This window comes from Macaca thibetana, chromosome 9 (assembly GCF_024542745.1).
Source record: "Macaca thibetana thibetana isolate TM-01 chromosome 9, ASM2454274v1, whole genome shotgun sequence".
NCBI lineage: Eukaryota > Metazoa > Chordata > Mammalia > Primates > Cercopithecidae > Macaca > Macaca thibetana.
In genome coordinates this window covers 4,937,733-4,952,001 of record NC_065586.1, presented here as the reverse complement: position 1 = coordinate 4,952,001, position 14,269 = coordinate 4,937,733, and the positions used below count along the sequence as shown (strand labels likewise).

Below are 14,269 nucleotides of genomic sequence, written 5' to 3'. Positions count from 1 at the left end.
AAAACAAGTACAGGGGGCAGCAAAATGTAGTGAATGCCAACCAAGAGATCTCATGGAGAAGTAAGAAAATGGAGAAAAGTACCACATGGCAGATGGGAGGCAGTGTTGGCATGCCTCTCCCACTTGGAAGGACAGATTAGTGTGTAGAGATTTACACTGTGAATTTTTTTGCAAGAACTGATGCAGGAACTTAACAGAAAAATCAACAACAAAAAAATTCACATACACTTTGAAGAAGAAGCAGGGACCAGCCTACTCCATGACACAAGCAAAAAACATCACATCCCCACATTTTGAGGGGAGACAGCCCAGTCCAAAGCACACATCCCCACTGGGAATCTGGAAATTCTGGCCACAAGGGAAGGCTATAATCCTATGCAGAGCGGGAATGGGAATGGATTTAGGGAGCCAGCAAAATACACAAACAGAAGCAGCAGCAGGAAGTGCCTTGCAGGCATTCCCAGTCTTCAGTGTGAACTCAGGGAAGCCATTCCTGACTACATGTCACAGGGGCCCTTGGTGAAGTTAGCTAATGAGCTCAGAGAGGGGTCACAGGGTAAAAGAAGCTCCCAACTGAATTTTGTGATATAATCTCAAGTGGGGACATGTGCCCTTGAGCAGAACGCACAGGGGAGAGCTGGAAGTGCATTGCAGACATGAGCGCAGAAGGTGGGTGTCCAGCCTTGGGGGCAGACCAGGAGGGACGTGGCCTGAGCCATGGTTATTATCTCTATGGGAAAGCTGATGATCTGGGGCTGGTCTGAGTTTTGTGCACAGACTGCCTGGATGTAAACCTGGCACTGTTAGTCAAGCATTGCAAGAATGAAATGAATGAAAACTGCTTTGCCAACTCCATGGGTGCTGATTGAGGCTCACTGCCACCCACTACTTCCCACTCGCTCTGTGAACTCTTCTGTGCAGCAGAGGCAGTGAAACTCTCCTCTGGAACATTACCCCAGCAGCCTGAGAACCACCTCCTGGCCCTCGCAGGGGCTGCAGCCTGCTTCATTCAAGGAGACTCAGAGTGCAGGACCACCTAACCCTGGACCCACTGGTGGTACCCCTCCACCCACCCTGGTAGCTAAACACAAAGATACACTTTTAGGAGCTTCATAGCCTCCCCACCCCCATCTCTCATTGCCTGAGAAACCACTTTCCCTGGGCAACTTAGGGCAAGCTCAAATCCCACTGCTACCACGACAGCTGGTGCTCTTTTGCAAGTGCCACCTCCTAGCTGGAGACCAACCAACACAGTCCACACAGCACCTCTAGGAAGAATAAAGGGAACTGTTCCCAGAAAGGAGAAAACACCTGCATGACCTCAGCTATTACCACTGTGTACCACACCCAGGCCAACCAGAGGTCTTGAGTGGGTCTACATGACAACTTCACTGCTCACGTAACCGGCAATCAAGCACACGAAGCTTATCTGCATCCAATGAATCTCTGAGTCTGTGTTGTTCCCTTGCCACCTCAATCAGAGCTGGTGCTGGTATCCACTGCTGGGAGACTTGAGGACAGGTCATCTCACTGGATCCTTTGCCAACAAATCCAGCACCAGCCTGGAGTCTGGGAGCCCCACTGGGTGTCTAGGCCCGGAAGAGCAGTAGCAATCACCATAGTCCAGCTCTCTGGAAGTCCCATTTCGATGGGAGGGAAGAGAGTACTGCCTAAGGGAACACCAGTGGGACAGAAAAACCTGAACGGCAGCCCCTTGAGTCCCAAGTCTTTCCGTCGTTGGGAAATTTCTTACAGCAGACAAACAATTGCAGAGCTGGGTGCAATAGGAAAAGCCTGCACCTTTACCCCAACAGGAAGGCAGCTTCTGTGACTGACAAAGGTCCTGGAGAAGCGGTCCTTGTTCCCCGCTGATGTACCACTGAAGACACAACTGGGGCTACTCCCACAGGAACACAGAGTGGATGCACCTATAGACAGCCTTCCTGGAACAATTCATGATGATTGCACCCCCACAGGAGAAGCACTGTCCAGATGCAGGCTTACACAAGAGGCAGTCATAATTCTTCCCGACTTGGAACACCAACATTTCTATAGATGAGAAGAAGTGCCTATCTGATCTGAACAGCCGGAACCCTGGGACAGGAGTGAAGCTAGGACGGGGATAGCTTTCCTGCTGACCTGGCAGGGGAGCTGAGTAAGCTCCCATTCTTTACCATGATGAAACCTCAGCACATCTAACTGAGAGGTCCCCTAACCACCTTCATCAAGGCCAGGACCTCTGCCCATGATTGGGCTTTACATCTACTCACCTGCTTTAGCTACAAACAGTGCCTACCCCAGAATACCTTCTCTACTGGCCTGAAGCCTGATTCATCAACTCAGGAAGTAAAATACTGAGGGAAAATTTAAAAAGTAAAAAGTGTGCATCACAGGAGAATGAGAGAAGCTTCAAAAGACGCTTGCCAGTTCAACCCCAAGGAGACAGTGAAAAAAGAAAGCTTCTGAAATACTTTTAAACAGGGAAAATACTTTGTGTTATTTATGTTTCTGCATTTAAAATATATACATTTGAATATGCTCCCAAATGTATTACATAAGTCAATAATTGTAAATGTCACTGCAATTTGATTTTTTTCCTAAAAGAGTTGACTTTAACTTCGGATCTGAAACCCACTTTAATCTCTTACTGTCTGCAGTTTATTTTTTATCTATAAATAGACATCCTTAAAGTCTACATCTTTACTCCTAGTATTTAGTTCTGTCATGCAGGCAGAATGACTAACGGCTGTGTAGAAAAGAATTAACATAATAGACTGCTCTCCATAGATGTGCCTATTTCCAAAACGGACCTGGCTGGTATCTGAGAAGGTGGTTTTCTCACTATTTCCTAATTGAAAAAGATGGTGGCTGTAAGTAACTGCTTGTGCAAACTGTGGGGCTTGTGTGCACCTGCTTTCCTTCGGGAGACTGGACTTTTTGTCTGTGTTAGGTAGAATGGGTCAATGTAACCAGCAACCAGTGAAAATCTTAGGAACGGATATGTGGGGAGCAACACTTGTAGACAACACTTTCCATATATCATCAAAATATGATGCTGGAGGAAGTCAGTGTTTTCCATGCAAGATCATGAGACAGGAATCACAGGAGCTTGCACTGTATTCCTTCATAATTCCTTCCATGTGCCTTTTTTCTTGTGTTCATTTCACTACATTAAAACTCATTAAGATTATATCTATAAGTGTAGGTTGAGTCCTGTTGATTTTTACAGCAAATTTCTAAAACTGGATGTGCTCTTAGGAACCTTCAGGCCAGTGGTCAACCAGTGATTTTCTCGGAATGAAGAAGTTCCTGGGATGCCCAATCTTCATTACCAACCAGGAAAGACCCAGGCAGACTGGGATGGGCTTGTGATCTTGCATGGAGAACTGATCCAAGACATGAGGAACAGCTCATTTATGTCAAGGTCACTGCTTGTAACTGAACTACCTCCCAAGCACATCAATCAGCAAATACTAACTACTTTTAGTTGCTCCTCCAGGTTCCTTGGAATAGAGCTACAGAGGTCACCAAATTGGCAGTAGAAGCTGGATTCTACCCATTTCTACAATAATGAGGAGCAAGTTGGAATGGCCATCCGAAGCAAGAGTTTAGATGGCAGTGTGAAGAGAGAAGACATATTCTATACTTCAAATGTACTGTGCCTCTGATGAGCTTGTTTGCTCAGGTATTTAATGTGATTGTGTGGAGATGACAATTCTGTGACTGGATCAGTAGTTGTGGGTGAATTGTGCTTATTCATTTCCATTTATTCACAAATATTCATGTATTACAACTAAAATTGAAGGCAGGAAATGATGATAGCTTTGTACTCAAATTTCACTTCAATGTCCCTTTACTTTCTTGAGCTCAGCACAGATCAATATGGTTTGACATAGACTATAGAATCAGAGAAAACCCTAATCATATTATGGTATTTCTTACCTCCTGGGGGAATTTCTTACATTTGTTATGATTCTGAGTTTTCATTACCATTTTGATCAGAGAGAGAGAAAGCAATATAAGTGACCTCTGTGAGTATTAAATAATGATACTTCCAGTATCTTAAATTGTGTCCAGCCCAAGTTGTTATATTAAAAACTTTGCTTGCCTCCTCTGTTTCTGAACCACATATACTTATTGTTGCCCATGGAGCTGAAAGGATAAAAGAATTACATTACTAAAATGAGTTGTAAAACATACCAAAGATAATTTAGATAATGGGCATGATTATTACTTGATAAAAATTTTTACTTTTTGAGTAATTTCATTCTGTCACCAGTATATGTACTACCTATATATCCAACATATAATAAAGTTCATCAGGATATGATGACAGAACAAAAGGCATCACAAGAAGAGAAAATAATTTTGCCTCTTGTTATCGGTTTTGAAGTACTGGAAAATATTAGCTGGAGCAAATGTCTAAATATTAGGTGGAGCAAACTCGTAAAAATTGGCTCAAGTTTTCATTCAACACAACTTCCCTTCTCTAACCTCTGCACCTTTGGTGCACTTCCCATCAACCAGATTTGGTCTGATGAGCCTTGGAAAGGGGACAGAAAAATCTTCCACTGGACTTTGTTGACCTCTATCTTATTCATTTTCCAGTGTCTCTAAAGGTATGTAACTCGTGTGACAAAATTAATTTCACTTCTGTTCTCAGCATGGACATTGTTTACATGGATGGTTGAACTAATTTTTTTCCTAGGAAGACATAGGGATTATCACATGGAAGAAGAACCCTAAACATAACTCTAATTCCCTTTCTACTGAATAAATTTTGAATCCCTACTTCTCTGATGCACGACCACAAGAGTGTGCAGAATCCTCAAAGCCCCTGCCTCAAAAACTTGAGGCAATGACAATCATCTCCTTGAATGCGCAAGGAGTCGTAGTTATGACTCCTGAGTTCACCTCTTGGGATGTTCACACAGAGTTTCATGAAACTGGTGTCCAGCAAAGCTGCTGCACACATGGTGCACAATGAGTTTCCATCCTCACTCCTCTTTTCAAGGGTAAACAGATATGGCGGAATTCAGGCCGGTTGCGTCTTAAACTACAAACTTTCACGTAGACTTGGGAAACCTTGTTGTTTCTGCTCCCTCTCCTTTCACACTGGAGTTTCTATCTTTGCTTAACCATGAATTCTTGTGTCATTCATAACCTTTGATTTAAAGTTACAGAAAACTACTCAGGCTACTGAATGCAAGAATGTATTAGATTTGAAAATGGGAAGTCAAAGTCAGGGCTACATTAAGAATTTAATAAAATCTCTAAAAATGTATACTTTCTCCATTCTTCTCTCTGCTTTATGACAAAACGATTTTTTAAAAAAAATTTGTTCCAACCTTTTCCATTGGTGACAATTATGGCTTGCAGCATGTTCAGGCTCATGGTCATTACCATAAGCGAGCTCCTGTGGCTCTCCCAACTTCCAAACTAGCCTTGAAACGCACCTCCATTGACCATATTGGTTCATGGTCCTGTCCATTGAACATCCCATCATCAGGGAGATAAAAAACTATGATAGTGGCACCTGGGTCAAAAGTACAACCCATTATTCCTGGATATCAAGGTCTGTTATGGTTGAAGAGAGGCACTGCCAGAGAGAAAATTATAGGAGCAGAAGAAAGTAATGTAAGTCAATGATGACACCCTATTAGGAACCAGAAAGATGGCATTTATTTATACATACAATAGTTGTAAAAGATTAGAGGAAGCCTGTCTCCTGAAGACATCCCTTATACCTTCATATGTAACACACTTTGTACATATCACTCTCTGGGGCATTGCTTCACCTACCTCATGGAGGATTAGTGTCCTTAAATGTATCTGGGAGCATGGCTATGTGTGGAGAACTTGATTTGTGACATCACTAAACTGTTTCTACTTCAGTCAGGTGAGGAGCTGATCCCAAAAGATGAAAATGGAGAGGTACTATTTGACACACTGGATCTCTGTGCCACGTGGGATGTGAGTGCTACGAGGTGAGGACATATATACAAAAGATGAGATAGGAGACATCTGGTTTCCGTCTTCCATGTGCGGGAATGGGAAATGCACCATTCATCCAGAAATTTAGGAGCTTTCAAAGGTGGCTTTACTGAGTTGTGGGGAATAAAACCCATGCCAGGAATTCAACAGGTGATACGGGAGGAGAAGAATTGGGGAAGAAAGATGACAGGGACCCCTTTCCTTTGCTGTGCATTAATCTCTTCAGTTTCCTAAGGAGTAAACAGAAATTCTTACTCTTGTTCTCACTATCTTATTCCCCAATTATGTTTTTTCTCTTCTTGACAATCACTGCTAATTTTTCTCTTCTTGACAATCACTGCTAGCTAGTTTGTCATATCCTAAGAGTTGTTGCTTTTACACTTCTACCTTGTATTTATCTTGATCTGCAGCCAATTCCACAAATGATTTTTCACTATCCTTTTCTCCCCAGGCCATGGAGAAGTGTAAAGATGCAGGATTGGCCAGGTCCATCGGGGTGTCCAACTTCAACTGAAGGCAACTTGAGATGATCCTCAACAAGCCAGGGCTCAAGTAGAAGCCCGTCTGCAACCAGGTGAATGCCGTCAGCCTCCTCTCTTTTCTCTTATCCCTGCTCATTTTTCTGTACTACTGCCTTGTGTTCATTTTTTCAGTCCCACTTACCTTTCTGTAACAGAAGATTCCCAAAAGCAAAGCATCAGTCTAGAAGGGCATGGAGGGCTCTTATTTGTACCCTGCTTGGAAAAGTCTTAGTGAAAAGGCAGAACAACTTTAATACTGAATTGTGTAACATTTCAGGACGCTCAATTTGATTAAGGAGGCCAAGGATTGTCAGAATCAGGGAAAGGTTGCCTTAACCCTAAGCTATGAAAGATGACCAGAGACTGGATAGGTGAAGGTGACTTGGAGAGACTCTGCATAGATATAATGCCATAAAAATATGAAATAAGCAGTATATTACGAGAAACTGAGAATAAGAGAAGAGAGGTAGTAGGGGTTTATATGGGGTTTGGACATCTCAGTGCCTCTTGGTATCTCTGCTTTCACGTTTCTTAACCAAAGGCATAGCAACACTAAAAATTAGCTGCAGACAATGAAAGCCACCTATCATAGAAAGAAAATTACTTTTTAGAGATGTCTGTTCAGAGTGGATGAAATTAACACTGAGGAAGGTTCAGCAGAATATCAAGCTGACTTGTGACTACCCCTACTCTTAGTCTGCTGCTCTTCTTTGGGGTCTGTCATGTAATCAACTGTTTAAACACATCTATTCCATGCATGGTTGTTTCATAGCTTAGGGTTAAGTCTACCTTTCTTCTGTGTTCTAACTGACAATTTCACACCTCCTTGATCAAACTGACTTCCCTAAGTGTTACATGCTATTCAGCATTAAGGTCACTGCACCTCTCCCAATAACTTACACATTTTTGTTCAAACTCACTTTTTACAACGTAAGAGTCAAACAGTAAAGGTCTATGATTGAACTAGAGTATAAAAGTTGTGAATTTAGTATAACACACACAGCCCCAAGATAGTCCAATAAAACCGCTAAAATTCAGGTGGTTTTAACGTTAGTAGTTTCTCCAGAATTGGTGTGTTTTTGATCTTGCTGACTTCAAGAATGAAACTGCAGACCCTCAAAGTCAGTTTTACAGTTCTTAAAGATAGTGTGCCCGGAGTTTGTTCTTTCAGACGTTCAGATGTGCCTGGAGCTTCCTCCTTGTGGTGGGTTTGTGGTCTCACTGGTAAGAAAGAAGCTACAGACCTTCACGTGAGTGTTACACCTCTTAGAAGCAGCAGGTCTGGACTTGTTCATTCCTCCCGGTGGGTTCCTGGTTTGGTTGGTTTCAAGAATAAAGCTTCAATCCTTCGCAGCAACTTTTACAGCTCACACAAGCAGCAAGACTTATAACACAGGAACAAATCTCCCACAATCTGACAACGGATCCTACCAGGTTACCACTAGCTAGGGCAGCCTGCTTTTATTTCCTTATCTGGCCCCACCCACATCCTGCTGATTGGTCCATTTTACAGAGAGCTGATTGGTCCATTTTACAGACCGCTGATTGGTCCGTTTTGACAGAGTGCTGATTGGTGCGTTTACAATCCCCGAGCTAGACACAGAGTGCTGATTGGTGCATTTACAATCCCTTAGCTAGACATAAAAGTTCTCCAAGTCCCCACCAAACTCAGGAGCCCAGCTGGCTTCACCTAGCAGATCCTGGAGTAGGGCCGTGGGCGGAGCCGCCTGCCACTCTGGCGCCGTGCACCCGCACTCTTCAGCCCCTGGGTGGTTGATGGGACCGAGTGCCGCGGAGCAGGGGGCTGTGCTGGTCTGGGAGGTTCGGACCGCGCGGGAGCCCACCGCAGGGTGGGGGTTCGGGCATGGCGGGCTGCAGGTCCACGATCCCGAGCCGTGCCCCGCAGGGAAGCAGCTGAGGCCCTGCGAGAACTCGAGCGCAGTGCCCGCGGGTCGGCACTGCCAGGGGACTCAGTGCACCTACCGCAGCTGCCAGCCCCGGTTCCAAGCTCCTCACTGTCATGGGCCGGCGGCCGCTCCGAGTGCGGCCCCCGCCGGAACTCGCGCTGAACTGTGAGGGCCGCTCGCAGCCCCGGTTCCGCCCGCGCCTCTCCCTCCACACCTCCCCGCAAGCAGAGGGAGCCGCCTCCGGCCTGGGCCAGCCGGGAGAGGCTCCCACAGTGGAGTGGCGGGCTCAAGGGTTCCTCAAGCGCCGCCAGAATGGACATCGAGGCCGAGGAGGTGCTGAGAGTGAGGGCTGCTAGCACATTGTAACCTCTCAGTAGTTCTCCAGGTTTTTTTTTTGGCATTTTTAAAACCTTAAGAAACTTTGAAATAAATAGTGTGGGACATGCATGTTACCACTTATATTCAAACTGTTGACCTTTAGCCACATTCCCAAATATATAGGCATATATAGGATACATCTGCATAAATGCATATAGTATTTTCAGAACCTTTTGAATCTAAACTGTAGAGATGATAATTTATTCCTACAGAGCTCACAAAGCATGTAACAGAAAGATATTCTAGTTACAGTGTCATTATATCTTAGAAAATTAACTATAATGCCCTCATGTCATTTGATACCCAGTCCATATTCAAATTTCCCATTGTTTAATCAAAGAATTTTTGTAACTCTTGTTTAACCATAATTCAGCTGTGATTTTCAGATTGTTTTATTTGGATAATGTTTAACTTGTTTTTTCAAGTTACTGAAAAAGCTTCTGTAAATTAGAAGTTAGATTTGAATGTTTTAGTACATCAGGTTAAGCCTTTTGGGCAAGAAAGTGTCTTTCACGTGCTGTGTTTTTCAAATTGCACCACACTAGACAGCATGAAATGACAGGTTGCGGCACTAGTGGTCATGCTAGTTTTGATCACTTGGTTAAGCTAGTAAGGGTGGTCGGATCTGTTCATTTTAACACATTTTCCCTTTAACAATAACTACTAATCTGCTGGGTGATAATTCTCAACAAGAAGTCGTATTCCCATGTCAAATTTTCACATAGGATTGAGTATACATCAGTGATTTTGAACTTAGTTTTCTTATTGTATTTGTTATTTCCTTAGGGTTTTTAAAAATCATTTTCAGTTTTAACCACTTGTTTAAATATTCTTTAAATATTCTTACCTGACATTTTACTATAAAAAAATTATTGGCTGGGCGCAGTGGCTCACACCTGTAATCCCAACACTTTGGGAGGCCAAGGTGGGTGGATCACTTGGGGTCAGGAGTTTGAGACCAGCTGGCCAACATGGTGAAATCCTATCTCTATTAAAAACACAAAAATTAGACAGGTGTGGTGGCAGGTGCCTGTAATCCCAGCTACTTAAGAGGTTGGGGCTGGAGAATTGCTTGATCCCAGGAGCCTGAGGTTGCTGCGAGCCGAGATTGAGTCACTGCATTCCAACCTGGGTGACAGAGTAAGACTCCTCTCAAAAAAAAAAAAAAGAAAAGAAAAGAAAAAAAAAATCACTAAGCAAAAATAAGGAACAGTTATTTCTCTAGACCAGAGTAAAAATTTAACGACTTCCCTTTAATTAGCAGTGTCCTGAGAATGTACTTAATGCAACAACCACCACCAGAGTAGGCACATACTTTTGGTTTTTCTCTAATTTTCTCACTCATTATTGTGGACTCATGGATTTTTAAAAATTATTTTTAATTAATTTTACTGTGTTTTAAATGCTCACGTCGATATAGCAGGTAAGACTTTTTATTTTGATGCTCAAATGTGACCAGTGACATTTCTATGAATCTAGTGCTTTTGTCTTTCAGACCTGCCCCCATGTCTCTTTGACAAATTCTTTTTCTCTGGCACAATTTGATGCCCAAGACTCAAAGAATTTCACCTGATCCCAGGTCTCCTTGTAGTAGTCAAGTTTATTTAGAAAGCAGGATCAGGTTCCTAGAGTTGTCTGTGCTCAGAAAGGGCTGATGCTTTTAGGAGACAGGGATATAAATTTATTTTTATGAAAAATGTTATTACTTGACAGTTCACGTTTAATGTTACACATCATTTATTCAGCTTCTTTTAACTTTAGTCCTTTTAATATTAACATAACTGTTTCATATTATCCAATGCTTTTCTATCTTGGTCATCTACCGGTGGAATGTCATACTTACCTCAACCAGAGAAAACTGCTGGATTTTTGCAAGTCAGAAGACATTGTTCTGGTTGCCCGTAGTGCTCTGGGATCGCAGCGAAACTTACGATGGTACTAAGAGCAACAGGAAGTTTATCTAAAATACTATTTTGATGAGAAATGTTTAATCAAAGCATGCTCAGTCTTTTGTAGTTAATCTCAGCTGTCTCGGGGAGAGGAGAGAATTTGCATTTTTGAGGAGATGCCAGGTAATGCTGCTGCTGCTGTTCAGGAGACTCCCTTGAGCAGCTCTGGTGCAGAGTGGACGCCTTAGTCTGTTTAGGGAGCCGCCTAACAAACTGTATCCCCAGCCTCAGGGCCTCAGCATTTCTGCCTTTCCTTCCAGGGTGGACCAGAACTCCCCGGTTCTCTTGGAGGACCCAGTCCTTTGTGCCTTGGCAAAAAAGCACAAGCGAACCGCAGCCCTGATTGCCCTGCGCTACCAGCTGCAGCGTGGGGTTGTGGTCCTGGCCAAGAGCCACAATGAGCAGCGGATCAGAGAGAACATGAAGGTGAGGAGCAGGGCTGTGGGCCTCAGGGTTCCTGCACAGTGTCGTTCACATGTGTGCTTCTTGTAAGGCTCTCAGGACACCCTTGGGCCAGCTCCATTTCCCTGGCATATTCTATGCACAAATGCTTTATGTTCATTGTAAGGGTTTTCCACTCTATCACAGGAGAGGCAGCATGGGTGGAGAGAATTAGGATGGGATCACAACAAGAGATTTGGGTTTCAGCATTGAGTTGACAATTGACTTTGTATCCTTCTGCCAGGTACATCTCCTTTTCTTCGTTTTCTAAAACAAGGAATTTAATTAGGTGTTCTTTAGTCTCCAAGTCATTGTGAATTTCTTTCTTTTCCATATATACTCACATAGTATATACTTCTTATATTTATTCTCTTAGAGTTTTATCTTTGTGAAGTGCTTGTTAACTCCGACTCTTTTTTATTGCGTTGGTTGTCCTGTTTGTATGCAGAGGAGATCAAGATTATATGAATACTTTGGGATATAAAACAAACCCTCTTAACATAAAGGCTTAAGACAAAGTCATTTATTTAACTCATATTCCAAGTTTGGAAAACTGGCCTGGGCTCAGCCTGAATGTAGCCCAGTCCTTCTGTTCCTGGCTGGGCTCTCATGTGTGTGCAGGGCAGTGAGGCAGCTCTGCTTCAAGATGGCCATGGGGCATCTGTTGGGGTGCCTCCGTCTCCTCCATGCAGTTCTTCGTCCTCCAGCCATCCAGCCCAGGCTTCCTCTCAGCACCAGTCTCCCTGCAGTGGATACCAGCACCAGCTCTGATGGAGGTGGCAGGGGAGTGACATAGACTCTGAGATTCCCTGGTTGTAGATAGGCTTAGTGTGCTGGCTTCTTGAATGCTGGTTATGCGAGCAGTGAACTCGTCATGTGGACCCACTCAAGACCTCTGGTTGGTCAGGATGTGGTACACAGTGATAATAGCTGAGGTCATGCAGGTGTTTTCTCCTTCCTGGGAACAGTTCTATTTATTCTTCCTAGAGGTGCTGTGTGGACCGTCTTGGTTGGTCTCCAGCTAGGGGGTGGCACTTGCAAAAGAGCACCAGCTGTGGTGGTAACAGTGGGATTTGAGCTTGACCTGAGTTGCCCAGGGAAAGTGATTTCTCAGGCAATGAGGGATGGGGTGGGGTGGGCTGTGAAGCTCCTAAAAGTGTATCTTTCTGTTAAGCTACCAGGGTGGGTGGAGGGGTACCACCAGTGAGTCCAGGGTTAGGTGGTCCTGCACTCTGAGTCTCCTTGGATGAGGCAGGCTGCAGCCCCTGTGAGGGTGAAGGGGTGGTTCTCAGGCTGCTGGGGTAATGTTCCAGAGGAGAGTTTCATTGCCTCTGCTGCACAGAAGAATTCACAAAGGGAGTGGGAAGTAGTGGGCTGCTTACAGCTTACAGTGAGTTCTCAGACAATTGTAGCTGAGCGGCGTGGTGCGGGGTGGTGGCAGGGGCAGCTCTTCTAAGAAGGTCCACTACAGCATCCATCCACCGAGTACTTATTGAAAGGGCTTGTTAAACCACAAACCTGCACTAGATGGCTTCATGAGGTCAGGTCGTGAGACATCTGTGGCCTCGTAAAAGCACTCAAACCTCATTCTCAGGAGGCCGTTTTCAGCATTCCTTATCACACCACACACACCACTCCCTGTCTTGTTTTCAAGGCCAAGGAGTTTCATTCTCAGCACAAATAACATACACACAGTGCCTCAGCATTTTTCCATGCCCCGACCTCAAATGCCTTCTACTTAAGATTGAATAGCTTGCTGTGCACCCGCCCCCCACAGGGAGCCTCACCCAGCACCCATGGAGTTGGCAAGGCAGTTTTCATTCCTTTCATTCCTGTAATGCTCTGCTAACAGTGCCAGATTTATATCCAGACAGTCTGTGCACAAAACTCAGACCAGCCCCAGGCCATCAGCTTTCCCACAGAGATAATAATCATGGCTTTCAGGCCACATCCCCCCTGGTCTGCCCACAAGGCTGGATACCCGGCTTCTGCACTCATGTCTGCAATGCACTTCCAGCTCTCCCTTGTGGGTTCTACTCAAGGGCACGTGTCCCCACTTGAGATTATATTACAAAATTCAGTTGGGAGCTTCTTTTACCCTGTGACCCTTCTCTGAGCTCATTTGCTGACTTCGCCAAGGGCCCCTGTGACATATAGTCAGGAATGGCTTCCCTGAGTTCACACTGAAGACTGGGAATGCCTGCAAGGCACCTCCCACTGCTGCTTCTATTTGTGTATTTCACTGGCTCCCTAAATGCATTCCCACTCTGCATAGGATTAAAGCCTTCTCTTGTGGCCTGAATTTCCAGATCCCCAGTGGGGATGTATACTCTGGAGTGAACTCTGTCCCCTCAGAATCTGGGGATATGGTGTTTTTTTCTTGTTTCATGGAGTAGGGCTGTGCCTGTGACTTCTTCAAAGTGTACGTAAAATTTTTTCGTGTTTCTGTTAAGTCTCTGCATTTGTTCTTGAAAAGAAATTCACAATGTAAATCCCTACACACTAATCTCCAAGTGGGAGAGGCATGCTAACACTGCCTTCCATCTGCCATCTTGTACTTTTCTCCATTTTCTTAGTTCTTGATGAGATCTTATAGTTGACATCTGTTACCTTTTGCTGCCTCTTGTACTTGTTTTGTCGTTTGTGTTATCTCTGATTTCTTTCAGTAGCTTTTATAAAGAGATCTTTCCCCTCCCTGGCTAGCTATATTGTAACACATGATGCTCATTTACCATTCCAACAATCCTAGGGTCCTTAAGATTTAAGCTATATCTACTCTGCAAGTGTTCTATAAATAAAGCAAGAAAGCCTAGATATCAGCACATCTCCTTAAATAATGGTTTACTGAATATTTTAAGCCCACTGTTACGACTTACTGCTCAGCAAAGCAAAACAGTTTTTTGAAATGAGAACTGCCTGTTGACAAGGTACCTAATCAACCAAGAGCCCTCTTACACAGAGGTTGAAAGAGATTATTGTTGTTTCTATGCCTGCTAACACAACATGCATTCTGTTTCCCATGGATCATAGAGTAATTTTGATGTTGTTCTTTTATGGTTCAAGAAATACATTTCATAAG

General features: G+C 44.0%; 1 protein-coding gene and 1 long non-coding RNA gene across 3 annotated transcripts in view; both read left to right on the top strand.

Annotated features, from left to right (window-relative positions):
* The window catches only part of LOC126963009 (aldo-keto reductase family 1 member C1-like), a 29,545-nt gene extending 18,289 nt beyond the window's left edge, over nt 1-11,256 (top strand). Inside the window, exon 7 of one of the 2 annotated variants that reach the window (XM_050804873.1) lies at nt 11,010-11,256. In XM_050804873.1, the coding sequence (XP_050660830.1) occupies nt 11,010-11,241 (232 nt within the window). In that variant the 3' untranslated portion in view covers nt 11,242-11,256. Of the gene's footprint in view, nt 1-3,499; nt 3,605-11,009 lie in introns of those variants that run through there. The other variant, XM_050804872.1, reaches the window with a different exon arrangement.
* LOC126963016 (uncharacterized) overlaps nt 1-14,269 on the top strand; it is a 105,027-nt gene that overhangs the window by 88,121 nt on the left and 2,637 nt on the right. The gene's annotated exons all lie outside the window — the stretch shown is intronic.